At 40.5% G+C, this 23,669-nt stretch overlaps 1 protein-coding gene across 2 annotated transcripts in view; it reads left to right on the plus strand.

Annotated features, from left to right (window-relative positions):
- Positions 1 to 23,669, plus strand: part of LOC139697932 (growth arrest-specific protein 2-like) — an 88,872-nt gene that overhangs the window by 42,507 nt on the left and 22,696 nt on the right. For both annotated transcript variants that reach the window (XM_071596792.1, XM_071596793.1), the window contains exons 2-3: positions 16,035 to 16,343; positions 22,407 to 22,531. In XM_071596792.1, the coding sequence (XP_071452893.1) occupies positions 16,067 to 16,343; positions 22,407 to 22,531 (402 nt within the window). In that variant the 5' untranslated portion in view covers positions 16,035 to 16,066. The remainder of the gene's footprint in view (positions 1 to 16,034; positions 16,344 to 22,406; positions 22,532 to 23,669) is intronic.

Genomic DNA, 23,669 nt, shown 5'->3' on the forward strand with positions numbered 1-23,669 from the left:
GGAAGGTGCGAGGCGACGGAGTATTCGTATTGAAATGAAATGGTGAGCATCTTTGTAATTCCACACACACTCAATTTAAAACACGACCTAGGTTTTCGCGTTGGACGCCATCATCAGCCGCGTGCGTGGAGTTACATAGTCACTTATTTTTCCCCAGTTTAATTATTAGCCGTTTGCTTCATCATTTTCATTAATTCCCGGTAATTCAAACCTTCGCCAAATCCTCTATGACATTTCATGTTACTCTAGCAACAAAATCGGAAAAAGAACGTTATTAACGCGTAGCTAATCTAATTGAAGAAATCCCGTACGATGAAATTAATATCGTGATGTTTTACTAAAAGTTGGATTACCTATTAACATGAGTAGCATATTGGCAGCAGTGGGAAGTCGTTAGAATAAGCATTGGATCGATTTATGGCGATCTGAAGAACCTCCCGTCTCAAGGCAGGTGCTTGGGTTGGAGGTATCGACTCTTGTTAGTTTTTACGGGGCAGAAATCAAGCCCGTCATTTTTACTGGATTTGTGGTGCTCGGAAACTAATGCTCACAGTCTTATCGTATGTATTTTATTGCATGAGTGAAGCTTATACTTTAAGTTACCACACGTGAGGTGGCGAACGACATCTTCAGATGCACGTTATTAGAGGGCGTTATGAAGCAAATTTTAATCTCTTAAAATCGTTGTTGTTAGGCTCCGTAATTTTTCGTTATTCTCGCAGATACTTGAACTACATACAATGTCATAAGTGCTTCGCCGGCAGTAGTCAGTTACGGGAACAAAAATAACGTTATTGAGCCGAGTATTATCAGCCTGATAATAGGAGATATCTACGATAGGAGAGATCATGTTAATGAAATTAGAAAGAATAAATGTAGAACAAAAATAGATTTTAAATGTCATTTTTCCCACGACCGATAAGGGATCAGAATAACTTATTCGACTGCGGTATGGGAGGAAAGTATTTTGGGGGAAAAGTAGTCAAGTGTGTAATCACCCCCTGCCATACACCCTAGCGGTGGCGTGCAGGATACTATGCAATAATAATAATAATAATGAAATATTTAATCTAAAAGTATTGCGTAAATTCCATTAAGTTATTCTGGAGAACACAAATGTCAGAGTATTCATTTAATGTGGAAGTGCTTCGTGGATCCATCGAAGGCCTGCCTCGATCGACCGATGGACTACTCTTCCTAATGGAGAGTTTCTTTCTAATCTGAATGCGAAAGCGGGAAGTGGATGATGAATTATGGAGGGCTGGGTAGTGGGCGTGGGGCCTGATTTGCCGATGGGGGGGGGGGGGGTGAGTAAGGCGCCGTGGATACTAAGGGGGGGGGGGGTAACTGCTAGGGTGAAATAAGAGAGGGGCAACGCTTTCGTGGCCTGCTCTGATAAGGAGCCGTTAAAAAGGAATGAACGCAAAGAAACCTCGGAAAGATTCGGAAACCCTCAATGGAAAAAATAGTAAACACTACGAACCAGAAGTGCGAAAGCGTTGTGTGGGAAGGATTTGGGTGCCATGGATGTTTATTTCCACTCATTTTTTAAAAAACTTATTCATATATACATTTACCCAGCAAGCCACCGCCAGGGTGTGTTGTAGGGGGTGAATACACGCCGGAATAATTTTACCCGAACAAGACCCTACCGCGGTCGAACGATGTTATTACGACCCACTATCGTTCGTAGGAAATAATGACCCCGTTTTAATAGGGGGCAGATATTAGTGACAGAGCCATGAATATTAACAGTATACAAGTTGGATAAGAAAACCGAACTAAATAGAGATAAATATCATCCTACAAATTATTTTTGATGTCCTTAATAATATTCATTATTATTAATGATTATAATTTTGAATAGATAATAGGCTTGCTCTTACCGTTTCCAGTATATTTTTCGTTTCGGAATGACATTGAGGTAGTAAATAGTGCTTAATCTTAATTTAGCCCCTGATTTATGTTCAGCATCATTTAAATCGTTGCAAATGATTGTGGTAACAAAATTCAATGCCTGTATTTACACAAACATAATAAATGAATGAAATAATCGCGTCATGGCGCATTTTAGTAATGCTCTTTCGCTTCACACTGGCGTTTTGTATGCATCAACTGCTCGACTCTCATATTTAATCGGGGATGCAAATCATCGGTTTGGGTTGGGATTAATTCGAGAGGACGGAACGAGGTGGCATCGGTTGGAGATGTTACGATATCAAAGCTTCCGAAGCGAGGTTCTCTATGAGAGAGACCCTTGGTTTGCCCAACCGTCTCTAAGGTGCGTGACAAGGTGTGACGATGCCAAACTACGGCGTGCAACATCATCCTTCCATGACAATAAAATTAATGTTGCTAATTGCAAAGTTAAATAATTCAAATGATGGAAATAATTATAACAAACACTTACAAGCGCGGAGATATCTACATTTGGAATACCCGTCTACGCATGCGATCTGGGCAGTTGTAACGGGAGGGATAAAGTAATGACCACACACACTTGGCTAATTAGCATTAACTTTTATTTCCCAAGAGCTGTTGTTAGGAGACTTACGTAAGAAAAATGACATCTGAGAGTTATCGATTCTGATGATCTTGATCTGTCTAATCTTATTTCGATAATGATTCCCACCGCTGCTCGATGGGGCTGGTAATAAATATTCAACACCATCGCAAAACAGGTCTGCCTCATATACTAGTATATGCATGAGATGAGATTCTGCGATCTAACCGCAGAGACAGCTATGTTCAGTACCGGGGTTATTTTGAATAAGGTGATGATATGAACATTCAGAGACTTACATATTTTATATATGTATATATATATATATAACTATAATAATACTTAAACCCATATATACTGCATGTGTTTATGTTTATATATATATATATATATATATATATATATGTGTGTGTGTGTGTGTGTGTGTATGCATATATATATATATATATATATATATATATATATATATATATATATGTGTGTGTGTGTGTGTGTGTGTGTGTATGCATATATATATATATATATACTATATATATATATATAATGTATAACACTTAGCACTAGTTGACACAGACAAAAACACAGAAACATACAAAAAAAGAGACTCACTATTTTTCGAATTTTCGGTGGTCGTTGCCACCTTTATCAAGGAAGAGAGGGACAGAACTCATCCTTGATAAAGGTGGCAACGACCACCGAAAATTCGAAAAATAGTGAGTCTCTTTTTTTGTGTGTTTCTGTGTTTTTGTCTGTGTCCACTAGTGCTAAGTGTTATACATTATTATTCACGTCCGTGAGACTTTCAAAAAGTGTTATATATATATATATATATATATATATATATATATATATATATATATATATATATATATATATATATATATGAATCGAACCCGGGACCCTCCGGTCAGCAGTCCAACGCTCTACCCACTGGACTACCGCGCCCCATATATATATATATATATATATATATATATATATATATATATATATATATATATATATATATATATATGGGGCGCGGTAGTCCAGTGGGTAGAGCGTTGGACTGCTGACCGGAGGGTCCCGGGTTCGATTCCCAGGCAAGGCACTCTGGGCACCTGCAGCTCCACCCAAGCTAAAGTGATTTTTCGGGTACCAGGTCTTCCTGGGAAACCATAACCGGCAAGTTAGGCTTAGACATTGAAAAAGAATATGACGTAGTGGAAGACCATTGCTGTTCAACCTGTATGCATAGGAAATGATCAAAAAGGAATGGGAATAACTGGAAGTAGGAATAAAAGTGGGCGGGGAATCCGTAAAATCAGTCAGGTTTGCTGATGACCAAGCCTTAGTTTGTCAGTCTGCCAAGAGGTTGCAAGCATTGCTAAGAAAAGACTCATGAAAACTTTGATATGGAGCGTAGCTATGTACGGCGCGGAAACGTGGTCATTGAAGCAGGAGGATAGTCGTAGATTGGAGGCTTTTGAAATGTGGGTGTGGAGAATGGAGAAGGTGAAATGGACAGGGAAGAAAACAAATGAGGAAGTACTTGGTATGGTGGGTGAGGATAGGGGTTTGTTAGGAGAAATCCTATGGAGGTAGGAAAAGTGGTTGAAGGGGACATTGACAGGTAGTGGGATGTTGAAGACTGTGATAGAGGGGTGAATGTTAGGCAAACGAGGAAAGGGAAGGAACAGGATAGGGATGTTGGACGGGATGAAGGGAGGAAGAAAGTACTCAGAGATGAAGAGGGACCTGATGTAGAGTAGGATGTAGTCTAATCTAGAGGTCACAAATTATTTAATTAGTAATTATGTCCATCCAAAAACCTACCTTAACCGGTAGATTACCTAATAATAAATAATAATGTATCTATATGAATGTAGATGTCCTTCCGACCTGGTCTACCTTTGATAGGGTGGCGGGGGAGGAGAGCCAACCCCAACACTACACCTTTGAGGTGTAGTGTTGGGGTTGGGAGGAGAATGAAGATCCGTGTTTCCAGTAACCGTAATGCTCCAAGATATTAACTCGTGCATTCTCTCAGCTAAATGCATGGGTTTTAAAGAAATATTCCGATAAGTAAAGACTTTTGTATATTCAATCATGTTAATCTTTTGTTCTGTAGAGGAAAGCTGAACATTTTGATAATGAGGCTTTCTACGAAAAAGTGTTTAATCTTATGAAAAGTACGATTTATCCTTTTTGTTTTGTACAAATATTAATATTTGTTTTGACCATAATTTTAAATGAGGCCCGATTCAAAAGGTAAATGACACTTATCTGTCGACTCGGCAGCACGGCTCAATATCGCCCTCAACTGTTTCTCGTTTGAAGGGTCCTTCAAGATAATTGCATTTAGGTCTTTTCTTACGGAGTCCAGTTTAGATAGTCCTGTGCAAAAGGTGACATCATCGTACGTAGTAACTAATTTATTTCTGCCCTCACAATTACATAACTTTCAATCGAATGTTTTCTGGGACATAGTCGATAATCGATACATTCGATACTCAATCATAGCGAGTAGCGTAGCATTAGCAGGAGTGGGCGCTAACCCACTTACTTAAAGAGGCTCCAGCGAGTTCGTATTCCGCAACTCCCTGGTGGCTCATGGCCTTCACCGCCGTGTTCCGATCCTATGTCCTCACTTTTGCCTCGGTCGCGCAGAATGCCGAGGCATCACCTCGGTCTTTACCGGTGCGCCATGCACCGGACGGAAAATTTTATAAGGGATTCGAAAGTAATAAGAGAACGATCCCAGTTAAATATTGAAGAAACCGTAATTAAGGAAACATTGTCTGTATCAGTATTTAATTTCCGAAGTTTATAGGATAAAGTCGAAGAATATCATCAGCGTATTCAGAGCACAGGCATGGGAACAGGAAGCTGGTTGTCGTTGATATTACCGATGGCGAAATATTCCCAAAATCCTTTCATGTCTGCAGAAAAGACCGCGTTAATGGAATCGTGGGTAGTGTCTTCACTTCAGTTACAAATTCTTGCTTCAGCAGGGCTGAGGCAAATCGAGATAACGGTTTGGAAATTGAAGGTCCTGAATCCAAAAGAGTGTATTTATGCGCATTTCACAGCCCGCGGGACGAAAAAGATAAGGCTCGTATTGTTAAGGAATTATCTTCAGCAATTGTACCTTATCTAGAAATCAAATTTAAGAAGTCCAGGGTAGATCACTAGGTGCCCAGTGACTGGGAAACGGCTAATGTAACACCTATGTATATTTAAAAATGGGGACACAAAGGAACCGAGCAATTACAGACCAATTTCCATCAAATTAATATCATTCAAGGTCTTGGAATATATATTTGTTAATTCAACGGTGAGATACTTGGATTTTCAAGAGTTATCCATGAAAAACAACCAGCCCGGTTTCTGAAGGGGTAAATACTGCGAGAGACAACTTGCGCTTTTATTCATGATAGCCTTAATTTGGGAGAGAGCAATGTTCCAGTGGACACGCTTTCTCTAGAAGGGAAGCGTTATCGGACATCTTTTGTTCCTTAGTAACGTTGACGGCATAACACTCCGGTTAGCAGTATGAATCGTTTATTTGACGACGATGCAGTGGTTTACAGTGACATCCGTAATCCTTAGGACAGATCGGCTTCATCATATGATGGCTATATAGTAATATAGTGATGAATTTATGGAAAAAGAGAAATTCCTTCCAGAACATCTACTGCCACGGGACCACCGAAACGGAAATTTTAGACTCGATTAAATATACTTAGGCATTAACCTCACTCACGACCTCTCCGGGGTGAAACGCATAAGGAGAATATGTGGAAAAGCTATAAAAAAATTAGGATTGATTGGAAGAGTATTGGGTAAATGTGATGAAAAGGTCAAAGAGAAATGTTATCTTTCGTTGGTTAGGCCTTATTTAGAAAATGCTGCAAGTACGTTGTGGGATCCTCGCGAAGTGGGATTAATAGCTGAATTGGATTGCGTGCAGCGTAGAGGAGCTAGATTGGTAAAAAGTTGAAATGATAAACTTAGTAGTGTATCCAAAATATTAGAGCAGCTGGGCTGGGAATCACTGAATTGAGCGACGGTTAAATTACAGATTAGACCTCTTGCATTAACTGGAAGGACGTCTCTTTATCAACAATGTTAAAAATGTGATATTATCCCCATCGTACTACGGTAGGAGAAATCATACCAATAAAATTAGAGAGGCCAAGTGTGGAACAGATAGATTTAAGATATCAATTGTCCCATGAGCGATAAGGGAATAATGTTATCCGACCGCGCTAGGGGCAAAAGTATTTTGGGTTAATGGTAGTCTAGTGTGCTATCACCCCCTGCTACACTCCCTAGCGGTGGCTAGTAAGGTACTATGTAATAATAATATTTTCATATGGATTCTGAACTTTTAATTAAATACCAAATGGTATAACTATTATCTGGAATTTCCTCGGTCCTGCTAACGGAAGAGTTGTCAACTGCAATGAATAGACGATGATGATGATACTATGTATTCCTATACGTATGTGGTATTAAAGCAAAATTTTTTTGTATCAAATTAAACAGTATCTTGTTGGAATTGAAAAAATCGAAAAGGGAAAACGCTCTAAGGTTTCCTTGTTGACACGTGAAACAAGTCATCTGTGCCTCGATGCGTAGAGGCCGGTGGTGGCGATAGCGGCCCTGGCCGAGGTAGGGGAGTGGCCGGTGTTTGGTGCCCGCGTCACGACGGCGATCGCACCACGAGGCGTGCCCTCGTAAGAGGGCCCCCACGGAGTCGGAGCCGACCGGTGCGAAGCGACGCGCGCAGCCGAATGATAATGCTTCCCCGAGGGCCACCCAAACGCGCGCAGGCGACGACCGGGGAGGAATCGGAGCACCATTCCCTCCCGAGAGCATGATTCCTGGAACCTAATGAATTCGGAGACATCCCTTGAAAGGCGATGAATGCCCTCGGCTTCAAACGAGGACGCGGTCCTCCTCCTCGCAATGTCGATCGGAATTACGGCCGAGGACAATAGCACAATGGATCGTCGGGTCAAACAATAAGCGTCAGTCGAAGGACTCTCACTGAGGAAAACCTCCACATAATCATCATTCAATCAACCAATCAATCAGTCGGCCGATAAGTGGATGATGGTGGGGCATTCTGCTAATGTGACCGTGGATACGGAGACGTGCGGCCGACTGCATCACCCAATCACCCATCGGCCATTGAACCGAAATGTCTCCATCGGCAATCGGATTTGAACACCCATTCATATCACGCGTCCCAAAACTACTCTAATTCGTCTTCAGCGATGACAAGTTCGTTGTTATGGCGATACCAAGCTCGCTGGTGTACACATATAGGAGTCCGCTTAGGAAGGGCAACTTAATTGTGCATCAAGCACACACACGCCCACTAACCCCGTAGGTATACGAGTCGGATGTGATTTGTGCCGAGAATACGTTTCATTTGTAATAAAAGTTCGAAAATTCAATGTAACATGAAAATAATCTAACAATTTAAAATTTAGTTTATTACAGATACTTATCTTATGCTCGAAGTTTGCTTTAGTGGGTACAATGATCGCTCCGGCAGCGACATACATACATATAAGCTGTACATAAAACAAACTTGTGAAATGTTTTTTGTAAATATATCTTGTATATACTTGTAAAAATTTTCTGTGTACAGGAAATGAGGTTCCTCAAACAAGACATCTTATTTATTTGAAATTCCATATTTGTATAAATCGTTGTCATGGATATAACTGGGAGTAATGATAACGAGATAAAAGAAAAGGTTTGATTAATGGAGAAACAGCTCCCTCATTCCATTGAGGAAGCAAAGAAAGCGAATTTTTTGGAAGTTTTTATAGATTTAATGTGACGTCCCTCACTTAAATATGAACTTAAAGACATTCTTTAGCGACGGTGTTCAGTCACCGTTAAGTGTCTTGGTTTGCCACCTCTATAACTTTTTGGGTGGTGTCCCTTCCACAAAAAAGACACGAGAGACGGCGGCGAAAGCCACGAAGAAAAAAAGAACGCAAAATTATAATAAGCCTAGAGCGTATCCCTCTGTTGTGGTGACTTGTGAGGAGAAGAACAGAGAGGATTGGAAGAATTACAAATGTGGGAGAATGATGAGGGTCGAATATGAACGAACCAAATAACTGGGTCTTCGGTTTTACGAAGAGAGAAAAATAAAAGGTTTGACGAAAATTTGGAAAGGAATGGGTAACCGTATTACCCGCATATACATGGTCTGCCCAAAAAATACGCGAACTGGTGAAATCTGGCGGCCATGACGAGGACTATAGCCCCGCCCCGCCTGCTAGCGGCTCTAGTTGCCTTTTAACCCAATGACCCGTCTGTGCTTGGCGGATCGTCGAGCTGTGCGTATGGTGCCAGTTATGTTAGTTTCTCTTGTCTTTTTTTTATTGTTTGTCGAAAATAGAAATTGACGAAATCACGGAGCAACGAATCAACATCAAGTTTTGAAGTGAAGTGCGGTAAAAGTTATCAAGAAATTACTGCAATGTACTGTCAGCTGTTTACGGTGATAACGCTCTGAAGAAAACATCCGTTCTCAAGTGGATTAAGCGTTTTAAAGATGGCCGACAAGACGCCAAGACGGATTATGCATGGCCGGGACGACCTTCAACCACCTGTGCTGACGACAACATTGATCGTGTGCGGTCCCTTGTCCTTACCGATTGTCGAAAAACTGTCCGAATGATATCTGATGAACTGAATTTAGGAAAATCAACAGTGCACACTATTTTAACCGAACATTGAAAAAAGTGTTGTTAGTTCTGTGCATACGATTTTCAAAATTTTGCCAAAGGGTTATAACGGAAACATTTAATCAACGCCCTTCTAGATTAGAGTCTAGTATGCATTCAATAGACTACAATCAGTCATTCATTTATATTCTTTGCGCTAATACTAAAATCGAAGATCTCGTGCATCTTCTTAGAGAAGTATTCTAATATATTTGAGAACTCTCGTTGAACATTCTAAATACTGTTCACTGGTGGATTATTATTTGGCAGTGTCTAGTTAAACTTAGCCTTCGAATGGACAAAAACTAAACACCCCCAAATTTTATAGCAAATATTTTAGAGTGTAAAAATCACTCGCCTTGGCCTGGATTCGAGCCCGTATCCCTCGATGTATGGCAGCGTACTTTTGCGAGCTAAGTTTCCTAGGCGTCCTATCACACTCTGAAGTCTTTGCAGCTTTGAAGGAGCAAGATGTTGTGACGAAATACCGTGCATATAATGTCACTGGCATCCGCAGTCGTGCGCGATGCGCCACGGTCGAGGTTAAATCCCACTTTAAACACTAGGGGCAAGAAATGAAGAACACGATGTATTTTTCAACTGTGCTCTATTTTCGTACTACGACAGTTTCAGCGCTTAGGCGTCATCATCAGGTATAAATTAGTCAAGTTGCGGTCCATTTATGTACCATTTATTGTGGAAGGTGGGGTGGGTGAGAGAGGGGGAAAGAGGGGTGGTGATGGGCGTTGATGGGAAGGAGGAGAGGGGTGTCAGGAAAGGCGATTGGTGGGGTTCACAGTGGGGTAGCTTAAATTGGTGGAGGGGCTGTTGGGTCTTTCCGTGAAGGAAAGGGATTCTTCCAGGATTGGAGATAGGTGTTCACACAATAAATCGCTAACCAAATGACCCTTTTTCAAATTCTTTTTCTGATTTCCAACCCTGCTCACTCGTCCATCCTCCTTCCTTTGTCCATTTGGTTTATCAGTTCCGAGTTGTAAACGCTTACATGATTTTCTTCCCATAAATCCTTCATTTAATGAACATGAACTTCCACAAAGTTGAGCCAGTAACAGAAATTGAATGCATCACAAGGGATGTTTTACCTTTCACAAATTCCAAGAAACAGCGGGAGATGCCGCGACAGTCTCTTTTTAACATTGTCGTCCGCTATATGCGCATTATAATGTAACCTTTTCAGAGTGTATAAATCATTTACATTGACCTGGTTTCGAAACTGGACCCCTCGATATTCGGGTTCAATCCCGGTTAAGGCGAATTACCCGAATATCGAGGGGTCCGGTTTCGAATCCAGGTCAAGGCGAATGATTTTTACACTCTGAAATTATTGCATTAAAATGCGCATATAGCGGACGACAATGTTAAAAAGAAACTGTCGCGGCATCTCCCGCTGTTTCTTGGAATCCCCATACTATTTGTTAACCTCGCCTAAAGCCAACACTACAAGAACCCCATTTGCGATGCTCTCTGCCTGATCAAATAGTTAATGCGAAAATTACTAACACTAAATTTCCTTATTGTGATTTTAGAGATCATTCTAAAGTTTGAAAACTCTTTAAAAGGCAGTTCACTCTTACACGCGACCAAATTATCATTATTTAGTCCTAAATCTAAAACTTGCGTGATTGCAGTTTCTATTAACTTCATTGATCAGTTTTAATATTATGCCTCCAACGACTGTTCCTTTAATTTTTTAAACGGAGAAAGGAATTTGTCCGTTGTCCTTTCCAATTTTCAATGTCAAACAACTTTATGATCGTTTCAACACTGGTGAATGGCGTTAGTGATCATTCAATCATTTTTTTCAATTTATGTATAATAAACGGTGGCATTTTTCTCTTTGGTGTTTTTTAAGTAGTGATGAGCTCACATAATGAAAACCGCTAATAATATTTCAACTACTGTCGCCACAAAATATGCTCGTTAATTTCCTCATTCGTGTAAATGATGTGGGATCATGTAATTGAAAATTGACCTCCTCCCGCGAGGCATTTAATTACATTTATGATATAGCAAATGCGTATTTATTGTAGTGATGTTCCGACGGAAGCCAGCCGGTGATCGCCTGCCCGCCACCCTCCGTCTCTCGCTGATTTTTGTTCCCAGTACCTAATCTTGTCTGGCTGGGGGTGCTATCGTCTCCATGTCTCGATGTTACTTAGAGGGACGCTCCAGTTGTAGAGTTTTCAATGAAGTCCCACGTGCGACGCGCGCATCACCACCCTCCCCCCCCCCCCGCCCCCGGAACACGTGCCACGCCCACTCATCTCTCATTCCCTCCCCTTCATAAATCATTCTCCTCCTCATCTGGGCGCGTGCGTGTGTTTCCATCAAACTGAACGACTAACGGCCCGCAGGAGCAAGGGCGTTCCTGGTTTCCAACTCCAGTATTAGCGCTAACCAATCGGCAACCGATAGTAATGAGGCTACGATTGAAAAATCAATGGATTGTCGATTGATTACGCCATGCCTATTCCTTCCGTGGAATCCGCATGGCCAGTTATAGACTTCGTGGATGTTTATTTTATATTTCTCCCATCAGCATCTCCCACGTGTATTAGCCTTCCATCGAGTTTTTAGTTTTATGCGACTCACATGCTGCTAACGTTACGAGAGTAAAGATTTCTAACCGACTCAAGTACTGCCCTCACTGAATGTAGTGAGCATCTATGCGCTTCCTATAATATACATGGGTGGTCCGAAAAGTTTCCGACCCAACAAAGATACAAGACATTTTTTTTTTAATTTTCGGAGTCGGAAACGTTTGACGCCACCAATGTAATGTATATGCACACACAAACACGCACACACACACATATGCACGCACGCGCGCACTCTCCAGGATAATAACCATTTTCAGTGATGTGGAGTATTTGAGTGCGAAGAGTATAATCCCATATTTGAGTAAGATTTTACACGCTTAAACAGCTTTCTTTCTATTTTTTTGATGAGCTAGCCACCAACAAAATATATTTCCGGTTTTCCAGAAGAAAAAATAAAATATCGGAGAGAACACAGTAGTATCTTGAAGACTTTTACGGAGCTCGTGGAAACCCTAAAGTCCTTGGTTGGGCGCCATTGTGAGGATGAAGAAAAAATCAGCGTTGAAGTGTCAAAGGAAGGCAATAAAATCGCCTAGCGTCTGGGACTGGATCTGAATATACGTAGATACAACGGTTCATGCGTAGGCACGGCAGCGACCATACCATGGTAGGCGAATGCGTTATGGTAGAGAGATAGGAGACCGCCGATTAGGAAAAATGAATTAACACGAGGAGAGAGTGGTAGAGCTCTGCAGGAAAAGGTGTTTTATCAGAAAAGGAATACTATATATCAGATACATTGCATTCCATATTCTGTTTACATCCATCCAGCAACAAATCCAAAGCTATACCGAGTTCTGCAGACTTAAGATTGGAAAGCGAAAGTAGGCGAAGGAAGAGATGGTGATGAGGTCGGGGACTGCGGTTTAAGCACGAGGAATGACCGCGGGGAGAAAGCAGTTGAGTTCTGCAGGAGACAGGGGTTAGTCATCACCAACACTTGGTTTAGACACCACAAAAGACGCAGATTTACATGGAAAATGCCAGGTGATTCAAAGGTATCACCTAGACTATATTCTGGTTAGACACAGGTTTAGGAACAGCGTGATAAATTCGCACAGCTTCCCGGGAGCGGATGCGGACTCTGACCACAATTTAGTTGTTATGAAATGTAGCGTCCGTTTCAAAAAGATAAGGCAGGGGCGGCGGGTTAGAAAATGGAATGTAAAAGCATTAAATCGTTTGAAAAGGAAGGAGTACAAACTGGCGGTAGAGGAAATCATGGAGGATGGTAAAGAGCTAAGTACTATCGAATAAAAATGGGAAAGAATCAACAAAGGGTTATCGAAAGCCGCAAAAGACACTAATTGAACCGTTAACGCTAAAAGGACTAGGAAACCATGGATCACGGATGAGATGATTACAAAGATGGATGAACGGAGAAAATGGAAGAATGTAAATACAGAGTTAGACAAAATGAATTACAATGAATTAAACAATAAATTGAGGTGGGCGACAAATAAAGCAAAAGAAGCATGGTGGAAGACGCAGTGCGAGGATATGGAAAGTCTGCATAGGAAGGGTGAAATCGGTGCGCTGTACAGCAAAGTTAAATCTTTATCTGGAAGTAAGAAAGGGAGATCTTCGCTAATAGTTAGAGATAAGGGGGGTAAGGCAATAGTTAACACAGGAAAGATCCAAGAGAGATGGAAGGAGTATATAGAAGAACTGTATAGTAAAGAAATTCAACCAACAAAGTTAGACATAGAAAAGGAACATGACGTAGAGGAAGATAGCTTAGGTCCAGGCATACTAGACAATGAGATAGAAAGGGCATTAAGGGAGATGAAACTAAATATGGCCGTGGGGGTGGATATCATTCCCGCGGAACTTTTAAAATGCTTAGGAAAATGTGGGAGGAAGAGGCTATATGGGCTGATCCGTAGTATCTATGAGGAAGGAATCTGGCCGGAAGACTTTGTGAGATCAGTTTTAGTTCCTATTCCGAAAAAGGTAAAGTCCACGTCATGTGAGGACTATAGGACAATAAGTTTGATATCCCACGCAGCTAAAGTTGTTCTCAGGATCTTAAACAAAAGGATAGAGAGTAGGGCAAATGATTACTAAGGGGATGATCAGTTTGGGTTTAGGAAGCGGAGAGGTACGCGTGATGCCATTGCAGTAATGATATTATTAATCGAGAGGAATATAGAATACAACAAGGAGGTATTTGCCTGTTTCGTAGATTTCGAAAAAGCGTTTCATAGAGTGAATAAGGAAAAACTAATGAGCATATTGAAGAAAATAGGAATAGATTGGATGGAAAGGAGGCTAATCCGCAGCTTGCACATGTCTCAGACTGCTCTGGTGCGAGTGGGGAACGGGGAGTCCGTTTGGGCAGTGTTAGGAAGAGGTGTAAGGCAGGGTTGCCCATTATCATCGTTGCTGTTCAACCTGCATGCAGAGGAAATGATCAAAGAGGCATGGGAAGAACTGGAGGTAGGAATGAAAGTGGGCTGGGAATCCATAAAACCAGTTAGGTTTGCTGATGGCCAAGCCTTAGTTTGTCAGTCAGCCAAAGGGTTGCAAGCATTGCTAAGTGAATTGGAAATTCAGTGCGACAGGTATGGGATGAGAATCAATATTAATAAAACAAAGGTTATGCGATTTTATAGGAAGAAAAAGGTTAAGCTAAGCATTGAAATAGAAGGGCAAAAACTAGAGCAGGTAGAACAGTTTAAGTATCTCGGTAGTGTCTTGGACCAACACGGTCAAAGTAGTAGGGACGTAAGGAGAAGAATTGCGCAAGGCAAAGAGGCTTTCACAAGGAGGAGGGAGTTGATGACAGGGACTTTGAGTAGGGATGTTAAGAAAAGACTCGTAAAAACTTTGATATGGTGCGTAGCTATGTACGCCGGGAAACTTGGTCATTGAAGCAGGAGGATAGACGTAGACTGGAGGCGTTTGAAATGTGGGTTTTGAGAAGAATGGAATAAGTGAAATGGACAGAGAAGACAACAAATGAGGAAGTACTTGGTATGGTGGGAGAAGAGAGGGGTTCGTTGGGATAAATCCTATGGAGGCAGGAAAAGTGGTTGTAGGGGATATTGATAGGTAGTGGGATGTTGAAGACTGTGATAGAGGGGAGAATGTTAGGCAAACGAAAAAAGGGAAGGAACAGGATAGGGATGTTGGACGGGATGAAGGGAGGAAGAAAGTACTCAGGGATGAAGAGGGACCTGATGTAGAATAGGATGTTGTGTTTTGCTAGGGGTCACAAATTATTTAATAAGTAATGATGTCCATCGGAAAACCTATCTTAACTGGTAGATTACCTAATAATAGTAATAATCAGTCTAAGCAATCCACACTCCGTTCAGCTACAAGGATCACTGTCCGATTCCAGTTCAAAACCGTTTCGTATTTGTTTTGATTTCGTTTGCTTCTGACGCTCTTTATATTTTATTGAATAACTCAGGGGCACTCTAATTGAATCACAACTCAAAGCTTCTTCGAACAAAATAAATAAACAATCCTTGGCAACCATCATTTCACTTTACAACACGTAATGAGATTGTTCACTTCATTGACTGGCGAAAATGAGGTATCATGCCAATGGAGACGAATGCCTTGTCGGCATGGGCCTTCTTTTGGGACGGAAGCCGAAGCTGTGAGAGGTAGTAGACGCACTCGTCTTCCGTTAATTTTGTTACTCATTGTTCATAATAGGGACGGTCTGTTTGATGTTAGGTGATTTCCCTTAGGTCAGGTTTCATAAACTCCCCGCTTAACCTCTTGGTAAATGATGAACTAAAAAGGAAAAAGCAGGTTTTACTTAAGTGCACGTGTTCCATGCTTGTATGCAATTTAATGCCTGCACGTGTATGTCCATTTGAACGTAACGGCATCAATGGCGATACTCCTTTCGGATGGAGGAAGTCACTGTCTTCCTTCCTCTGTTCCTGCCAGAGTTCCACGACAAATGACTAATGCAGTACTATTCATGTCACCAGTAATGTTTGCTGTTCAAGTAACAGTGATGATGGAAAAATAGCACCAAACCATTATCGGTGGAATCGACGCCAGGTCCACAAACTGGTCACGCCTCCGCACAATGGCGCCCTCTTGTCAATGCTCAAAGTAGCATTCCATTTGAACGAGATCAATGAACAAGGTGAGTGTGCATTTAAGTGCATAGAAGTAACGTTCGCAATGGCCTCTTCTCGCCCGCAGCAGCGGACGGTGGGCCCGCCGGGAGGAGAGCGATGACATCGTGGCGCACGGGGAGGGCCCGGCCCGCCTCGGGCACGTGGACCCCCGTGGCGGGCCCGCCCCCGACCACGGCGGCCCCCGCCACCAGCCCTGGGCAGCGGCTGTTCCTCCAACAGCAGGAGTACTCGACGGGACTGGTGCTGCCGCCCGGCGCCCCAGAGACGGAGGAGGAGTACGTCGAGTACTACCAAGGGCGCATCCTCTCCTCGCAGGAGATGCAGCTGTACCCGCTCAAGGAGGACCTCGCCGAGTGGCTCAACAGGACTCTCGGTAGAGCCAAACACCGCCGCATTCCTTGGTCTATTGTACATATTTACTAGCACATCACATGGGTGATCCTAGAAATCGTTTCTATTTTCCCTCTCCTCATCTATTTCCGAAAAGAGCAACTCCATTCCATTTCGAGAGATGAGAAACTAAGAAACAAATAGAAATCATTGAGGTGCAATTCATCAGGGAAAGTAATGGGACATGCATTGGATAATTATGAAGTTTTAACATACCTTGGGGAAGAAGGGATTATCTATTATCCTGAATCCCTCATAAACAAAAGAACTGAAAGACATGCTTATACTCCCAAGCCTTCCTCCACCGCAGAAACCCACCATCTTTCAATTTGTACCACATAATTCTCTGGCCTAGATTCTCTGAGATTGATCCTAAAAGACCTCAACCCTATCCTAAAAAACCATAATTCCACCACCAAACTTTTCCACAAATGCCCCTCCATTACTTTCAAATGACCCGCCAAATTATCAGATCTCCTGAAATTAACCAATCCACTCCTTAAATTTCCACCCCATCCCAAGACCACTCCCATGCCCTGTAATGAACCTAGATGCAAAACGTCCTATTTTTCAAAACCCACATCCCATTCCTCTTCCGTCCGCTTGTTGTAACAATGTAGTTTACCTTCTGAAGTGTCAAATATGCCCTGCCTTTAAATTAGACAGTGTACCACACCCCTCAATATTAGAATCAATAACCACCGGGCCTCATGCAAGAATTCTTCCCTGATTGGCATGCTCCCGATCCCAAAACACACCTCTGAACACAACACTCCCTTTGAGAAATGTGATAGTGTCTCCACTTTAGCATCCCTCTCACCCTCTGACCCTCCACTGACACTCAAAATATTGGAGCAGGCCTTTATCTGGCTCCTGGATTCTTGCAATTACCCAAGTATTAATATTAGACATATATATTTACCCATTTCTTCACATATTTTCATCCCCCCTCCGCTCCCAACACCTTCCATATGATTCCCACGCTTCTAAATATTATTTATACTGACTCTCATACCCCATTCTATCGCACTGAATTTCCAATTCACTCAGCAATGCTTGCAACCCCTGACTGACAAACTAAGGTTTGGTCATCAGCAAACCTAACTGATTTTACGAATTCTCCGCCCACTTTCATTCCTACTTCCAGTTCTTCCCATGCCTCTTTAATCATTTCTTCTTCATACAAGTTGAACAGCAGCAGTGGTAATGGACAACCCTGCCTTAGGCCTGTTCCTAAAACTACCCATCTGACCTCTTCATTCCACTCTCACATCTGAGCAGTAGTCTTGAAACAGGTGCAGGCAGCAAATGAGTCGCTGTGTTCCTATCCCTTTTCCTTATATCTGTTTCTATATAAATGAGCATATATATATATATATATATATATATATATATATATATATATATATATATATATATATATATTAATTGCACATGCATCATATGTCTATAACTTAATGGTTTGCATGGCACAGCTGAGTGGCAGGTGGTGTAGTGATAGTTTATGTGGATATTGAAGGGTGTATTGGATTGCCTAACAAAGAAGGATGGGTAGAGTTTGCAGATTACATTGCTGAATAGTGGAGAGGAGAGAATTGTTGAGTCCTAAAGGGAGAGAAAGAGGGGTGATGATGAAACAGGTTTGATACATGGGTCTATGTCCAGCTCTCTGTGGAGATTTGTGAGGTTTAGAGAATTAAGATTTGGATTGATTGGTGTTCACGACATGAGATAGATTGGTAGTAATTTTAAATCGGACAGAGGGGCATTTGGGGTAGCCATTGTTTTTCATTGTTCAGAATAGAGGAAATATCTTTAAGGGTGTTCTGAGTGCCTGGGATGCTGTGCTGATGGAGGGGGTATAAGTGTTGTTATTTTAGGATGGATTGGGTCCATAGCATTATCTATGGGTTCAAAGGGGTTTTTTTGTGTCCATGATAAAGGAGTCGTGATACTGTTGTTTATTGGTTGGTTTTATATGGGCCAAGGTGTGGAATTTTTTATCGCGGAGATATATGGAAATTGGTAAGTGGAGGTGAATGTGGAAGAAGAGGTAGTGTCTAGGTAGGATGCTTAAAGCGAATCAATCCTGTTTGGCCAGAGAAGGAAAGCATTACCAATGTTCCTTAACCAGAAGAGGGGTTAGAGGGGTTGCAGGAAAGTTGTATCAGGGAAGGAACTTCTTCCCAAGGAGTATAAGGTAGAGGTTTGTGCATGTACAGCTGACTCCCATCCCCTCCCACAGCCCATTATTATAATTGCAGAGCCTATCACTTGCCTCTGATATTCATTTTGGAATGAGAAGGGGTTGTATGCTAGTTAGGATGAGGTGAGAGAGATTCGGATGAAATAAAGTGCTGTGAATATGTGGTTCTGGATGATAGATAGATTGATAGTCGTCTTTATTTTGGGGCAAGATTGAGACTATAGAGTCTCGTCCACCACCCAACCCCTCGTCACACTAATTATTATATAGATTACACAAATTATACATAAACAGCAATGAAATTAATACTTATAATATCATAGGGCTAATATACAGCAACATTAGTTGCCTAGATAATAATAACTTATTGAAATGAAATGAAATAAATAAAACAGTTTCTGGCATAACTTGGTGGAAATTCTTCATATTGTACTTAAAATTAAACCACTTGGCCTTTCCACGTAGAAAATTTTTTTTATTTACGACCTAGGTTTTGTTATGGTATAACATCATCAGGTAAAAATACAAGTCAAAGACAGTATAAATATGTCTGGACGGAGGGAAAGAGGAGGGAGAGGGGAAAGCAAGGATTGGTTGAGGTTGAGGAGGAGGATTGGTAATATTGATAAACTAGTAGACTGGGAGAAGGAATTAATACATTAAAAAAAAATTACATTGTTGAAAAAAGTTTTGCTAGGCATCGATTAGTTGGCAGAGGAGTGGGGGAATGGGTAATGCGAACTGCACTGGGTAATTAGGTGATTAAATAGCAGGCTGGGAGGAGTTACTACATTGTTGAAAAAGTTTTGCTTGTGTCAGTTTAGTTGGCAGATGGGCGAGGAAAATGCAATAACGGGGAACGTGAAGGGTAAAGAAATTTGTTGGTCAAAACATCTCCTTAATCCATGTGCTGAAGTATTTCTGATTGCTCTAGTGCATTGAGGCGGTGAACTATGGTGAATGACTTCTAGGCACTGCTTCTCTCAAATATTATCAGCCTTCCACGCCATGGTACACAGATCCCTATTCTATCCCCATGTCTAAAGAGAGCACTCTTAAAGAACACAGCATCATAAAACAGATGTGGTGAACAATGGGAATAGAGAAGTGTTAATTCATAAACTTTACTACAAGAAACTATCCCATATAGTCAAGTTGGCCTTGTATAGTTCTCCCACATCTACAGAAAACCAGCTCATTCCAATAGTGACATGCTGTGACTTCAAACGACTGGTTGTATGTAGTTGTTCTGTGATGAGGGATAACAAGTTTTTGATTGCCTCTGGTATTTATTTTATGTATTCTATTGAGGCTATTGAAATCATTTGTAAAATTCTGAGGTGTTTTGTAATTTAGTATTTGGTAGAGTAATGACAGCATGAGGAGTTTCATGCAAGAATCCAGGAATAGCCAGTTGAGTTTGTTAAAATATTCTGTCATGTGATCACTAATTTTCAAATTTTAAATGTAGCATACGCATTTGTTAAATGGCCTTTGTAGTTTTACCAACATCTCATTTGAAAGGTCTTGATACACTATGTTACCATAATCAAAGTGAGGATTAATGAGAGAAGAAACTTTGCGCTTTTTTAATGAGATGGGTATAACATACTGATATTTCCTAAGGGAGTGGATGGATTGATTGACTCTTCTACAAGTTTGAAAAACTTTTGAAGACCATGAGAAATTTCAATCTATAAGGAGGCCTAGATTTTTAACAACATTCTTAAATGGAATGAGTGTTCCTTGAAGATACAAGTTGAATGGTTCAAATACAGCAATAGATTTTAGCAGTTTGGGATAGCCAATCAGTACAGCTTGCATTTTATTTGAATTTAGGCTGATGAAGTTTTGCGTGCTCCATCTTGCTATTTTACTGAGGTCAGTATTAATTTGTTGCATAGCAAGAGGAAGGTTATTGATTGTAGTTCTTAGATATATCTGGAGGTCATCTGTATACGGGTGATATTTGGAATAGGTGATAGGAGAGGTAGTGACAGAGAGATGAGAGGCCTTTAGGGTGAGTTTAGGTTTCATGTTTGGATTGAAGTGCAGAGGGATGCGATGTGATTTGTGGCCATGCTGATTCGGGTGTGCAGAGGGAGAGAGTTCTATTGGGTGGAGAAGGTTGATGGTGGATAGCTTTTAGGTGGTATGGTATGCAGGTAGGTATAGGTAGATTGTGTAGTAGGTAGGTTATTGTAGGCAGGTAGGTGTTGGTAAGGATGAAAAATGTAAATAAATGTTTACTCCATGAAATCACAGTGCCAAAGGTGCATGCTGTTACGATGAAATGATAAATTTGACCATTAAACCATTCAGTATTTCAGCATTTAACCATTGATTGAGTTAGATAAGAGGTTTCTGCAAGTATTAATTAAGATAGGACTTGTTTAGGGAAAGGACTCATTCAAGATGCTAATATTTTGGCAGTTTTTAATTCTGCATGTACACTAGAAACCATTCTTGAAAGGGAAAACAGTAGTGAGTTGGAAATTATGAGCAACTAACCTGAATTTCTGGTGTTTGACATCTTTGATGCTTCATACAAATTAATTCTAAGAAAATATATGATATGGTGCACCTCAGGAAAATATACTAAAATTATAATAGTTGAATAAACGAAACAAATTATAGCAAGCATATAAACAAAACAAATATAAGGTAAAACAAATCCATAAATCGTTTTTGAATTAATAACTTTTTTTTATAGTATTACAAGTTTAAAATTAACAAATTTTGCTTCAAAGAGTTTGATACTTGAATAAACAGGAGGGTCATGGCTTTTATAGTTTGTTTTGCAACAACAGCAAATAAAATATATTATTGCTTCTATTTTGGAAAATTTTGGACTGGATAGAAATATAGTATGCCAGAGTCAATCAACTATAAAGTCATTTAATTTCAATATGTTATGCAAATTTGATAAAGTTACGCCTGAGACAACAAATTTTATAAAGTATTATCTCAGTTTCCCTTCCCATTATCCTTGGCAAATGTCACAATACATTTCAAGTAGCATGAATACTTCTAAGTCTTTTTCTCTAAGCATGAACTCCTGACCTCCTCACCACAACATTATTTGCCACTCGTCACACATTCTACACTCGTTCAAGCCATCCAAAACCCCCATTCTGTACCCCTCCCACTTTATTGCTTACAACGCTCTCCCAAGTGCCTAGGCCTAGACATAATCTTCAAATTCAAACTGTGCAAATCTATCAACTTCCACTGTCTTAATGTACTTTTTTGTCCCCTCTTTCCAGCCTCATATCATTTCTTCATTTGTCTTCCTTTCCATCCATTTTATTTTTCATATAATCCTCAATGCACATGCACTTCTCAAAAGATTCTAATCTATGGCATACTCTTACCTCACAACTTTGGTTTCAGAACCTTACAGTGCTGCCTCATGATAAGTCTTCCCTAGTCCTGCCTTTGTCTGGAGTCCCTGTCACCATTCCTTCCTCTTTGCAGGATGTTTTTTGGAAGACGCAATCCATTTCTTTTAAATACAGCACAACTACTAAACTCACTTTTGTCCAAAATGCCACCCAAAATATTGAAGTGTTCCGTATGATTTGACATAAGCCATCTAAATTTGATGCATAATTATAGCCTTGCTTTTTATTGACAACTTCTCAATTTAAATGAAATTTTCTTCAGGTACGTTTTGGTATTTTTCTGTTATAACTTAATGCATTGTATAGCATGTAGGGTGGTAGCATGTTATGTAATATCAAAACTCTGCATTGTCCTTCTTTCATAATATGCTGATGTATTCGGCACTGTTGCATGCTGTTCTTCATTTGTCACCCCTGATTGTTCCTCTCATTGCAGAGATTGATTACATCACAGCAGAAAACTTCCTGGAAGCACTGGACAACGGCATGGTGGTGTGCCGACTGGCACAGGTCATCCAGGAGAAGGCCCAGCAGGCAGTTGAGGCGGGTAGATTCCCTGGGGTGAGTGAGTGAGGGAGATCTGTTCTTTATCATTTAACAAGTGTGGTAAGTTGAAATAGTCTTTGAAATAGGTTGCCACCACCTGCATTTTATTGAGTGAAATGAGATCTTTTGGTAATTTTATCATCACTTCAGGATTCCCTCTGACGTTTCATTTGCCACCATTTTCAGCAATTTCTTTCCAAGTGACAAATTTTGAAGTAATATCGATGAATTTATGCCTAAATTTTCTAAGATCCCACAGTTGTGAATAATATTTCATCATACTGATATATTTAGTTGAACTCCTTGCACTGAGTAAATAAATATACATCCATGACCTCCATGGTGGTACTATGGGCAGTGGTTAACATTGTTTACTGATATCTGTATGCAAAAATAAATGAATAAATTATATACTTGTCAAATTATGCAATTAGTTTTTATTAAGGGTAATCCACTTGCCAGTGCAAGTTTTCAATAGATCCAGTAGTTAGCACTACTACACTTCTAAGCCTATGACTCTAATCAGTAATTGAATCTAAATAAATGGCTCTAAATCAAGATTCGGTCTAAAACCTTTCATTTCAATAAAGCATTCATCAACTCCACATGATTCCCTACACTCTGTTCAGCATGCCTATCCTTGCCTCCCTTGCCTCCATTCATTCAGCCCTCTCTTTCACAGTCTTCAATATTCCATTGCCTCCCTTAATACACCTCTATAAATTACAAAAATCAGAGACATCAACGTAAAAATGCAAAAAGAATTAATTATTATGCCAGAATCCTCAATTCTGCTAACAAAATCAAGGAATCATGGAATATTATCTAGGAATCTAATGGGCAACACTAGATGTTTGGATATTTGAAGTTATTATCCATTGTTCAAAAGTAATTAAAATATGAGTAGTTAAGGAGAATTCCTTTTGCAAAATAAGCTGATCAGTTGTGTTTCTTCAATAAGAAATTAAAAAATTTTCTCGGTGGATTTTAGCCATTTACATAGTTAACAATTATCAACTCTGTTCTATCTTCTTTTGCAAATGAATTTTGACACAAATATTTTGGCATCCTCAACATAGCCTCAATTTTAACCCTTTTGCTGTGGTTTACTCTCTGGATTCCTACCTCTCACATGTTGCAAAAATAGAGGATG

This window comes from Hetaerina americana, unplaced genomic scaffold (genome assembly GCF_022747635.1).
Source record: "Hetaerina americana unplaced genomic scaffold, ioHetAmer1.1.p SCAF_8, whole genome shotgun sequence".
NCBI lineage: Eukaryota > Metazoa > Arthropoda > Insecta > Odonata > Calopterygidae > Hetaerina > Hetaerina americana.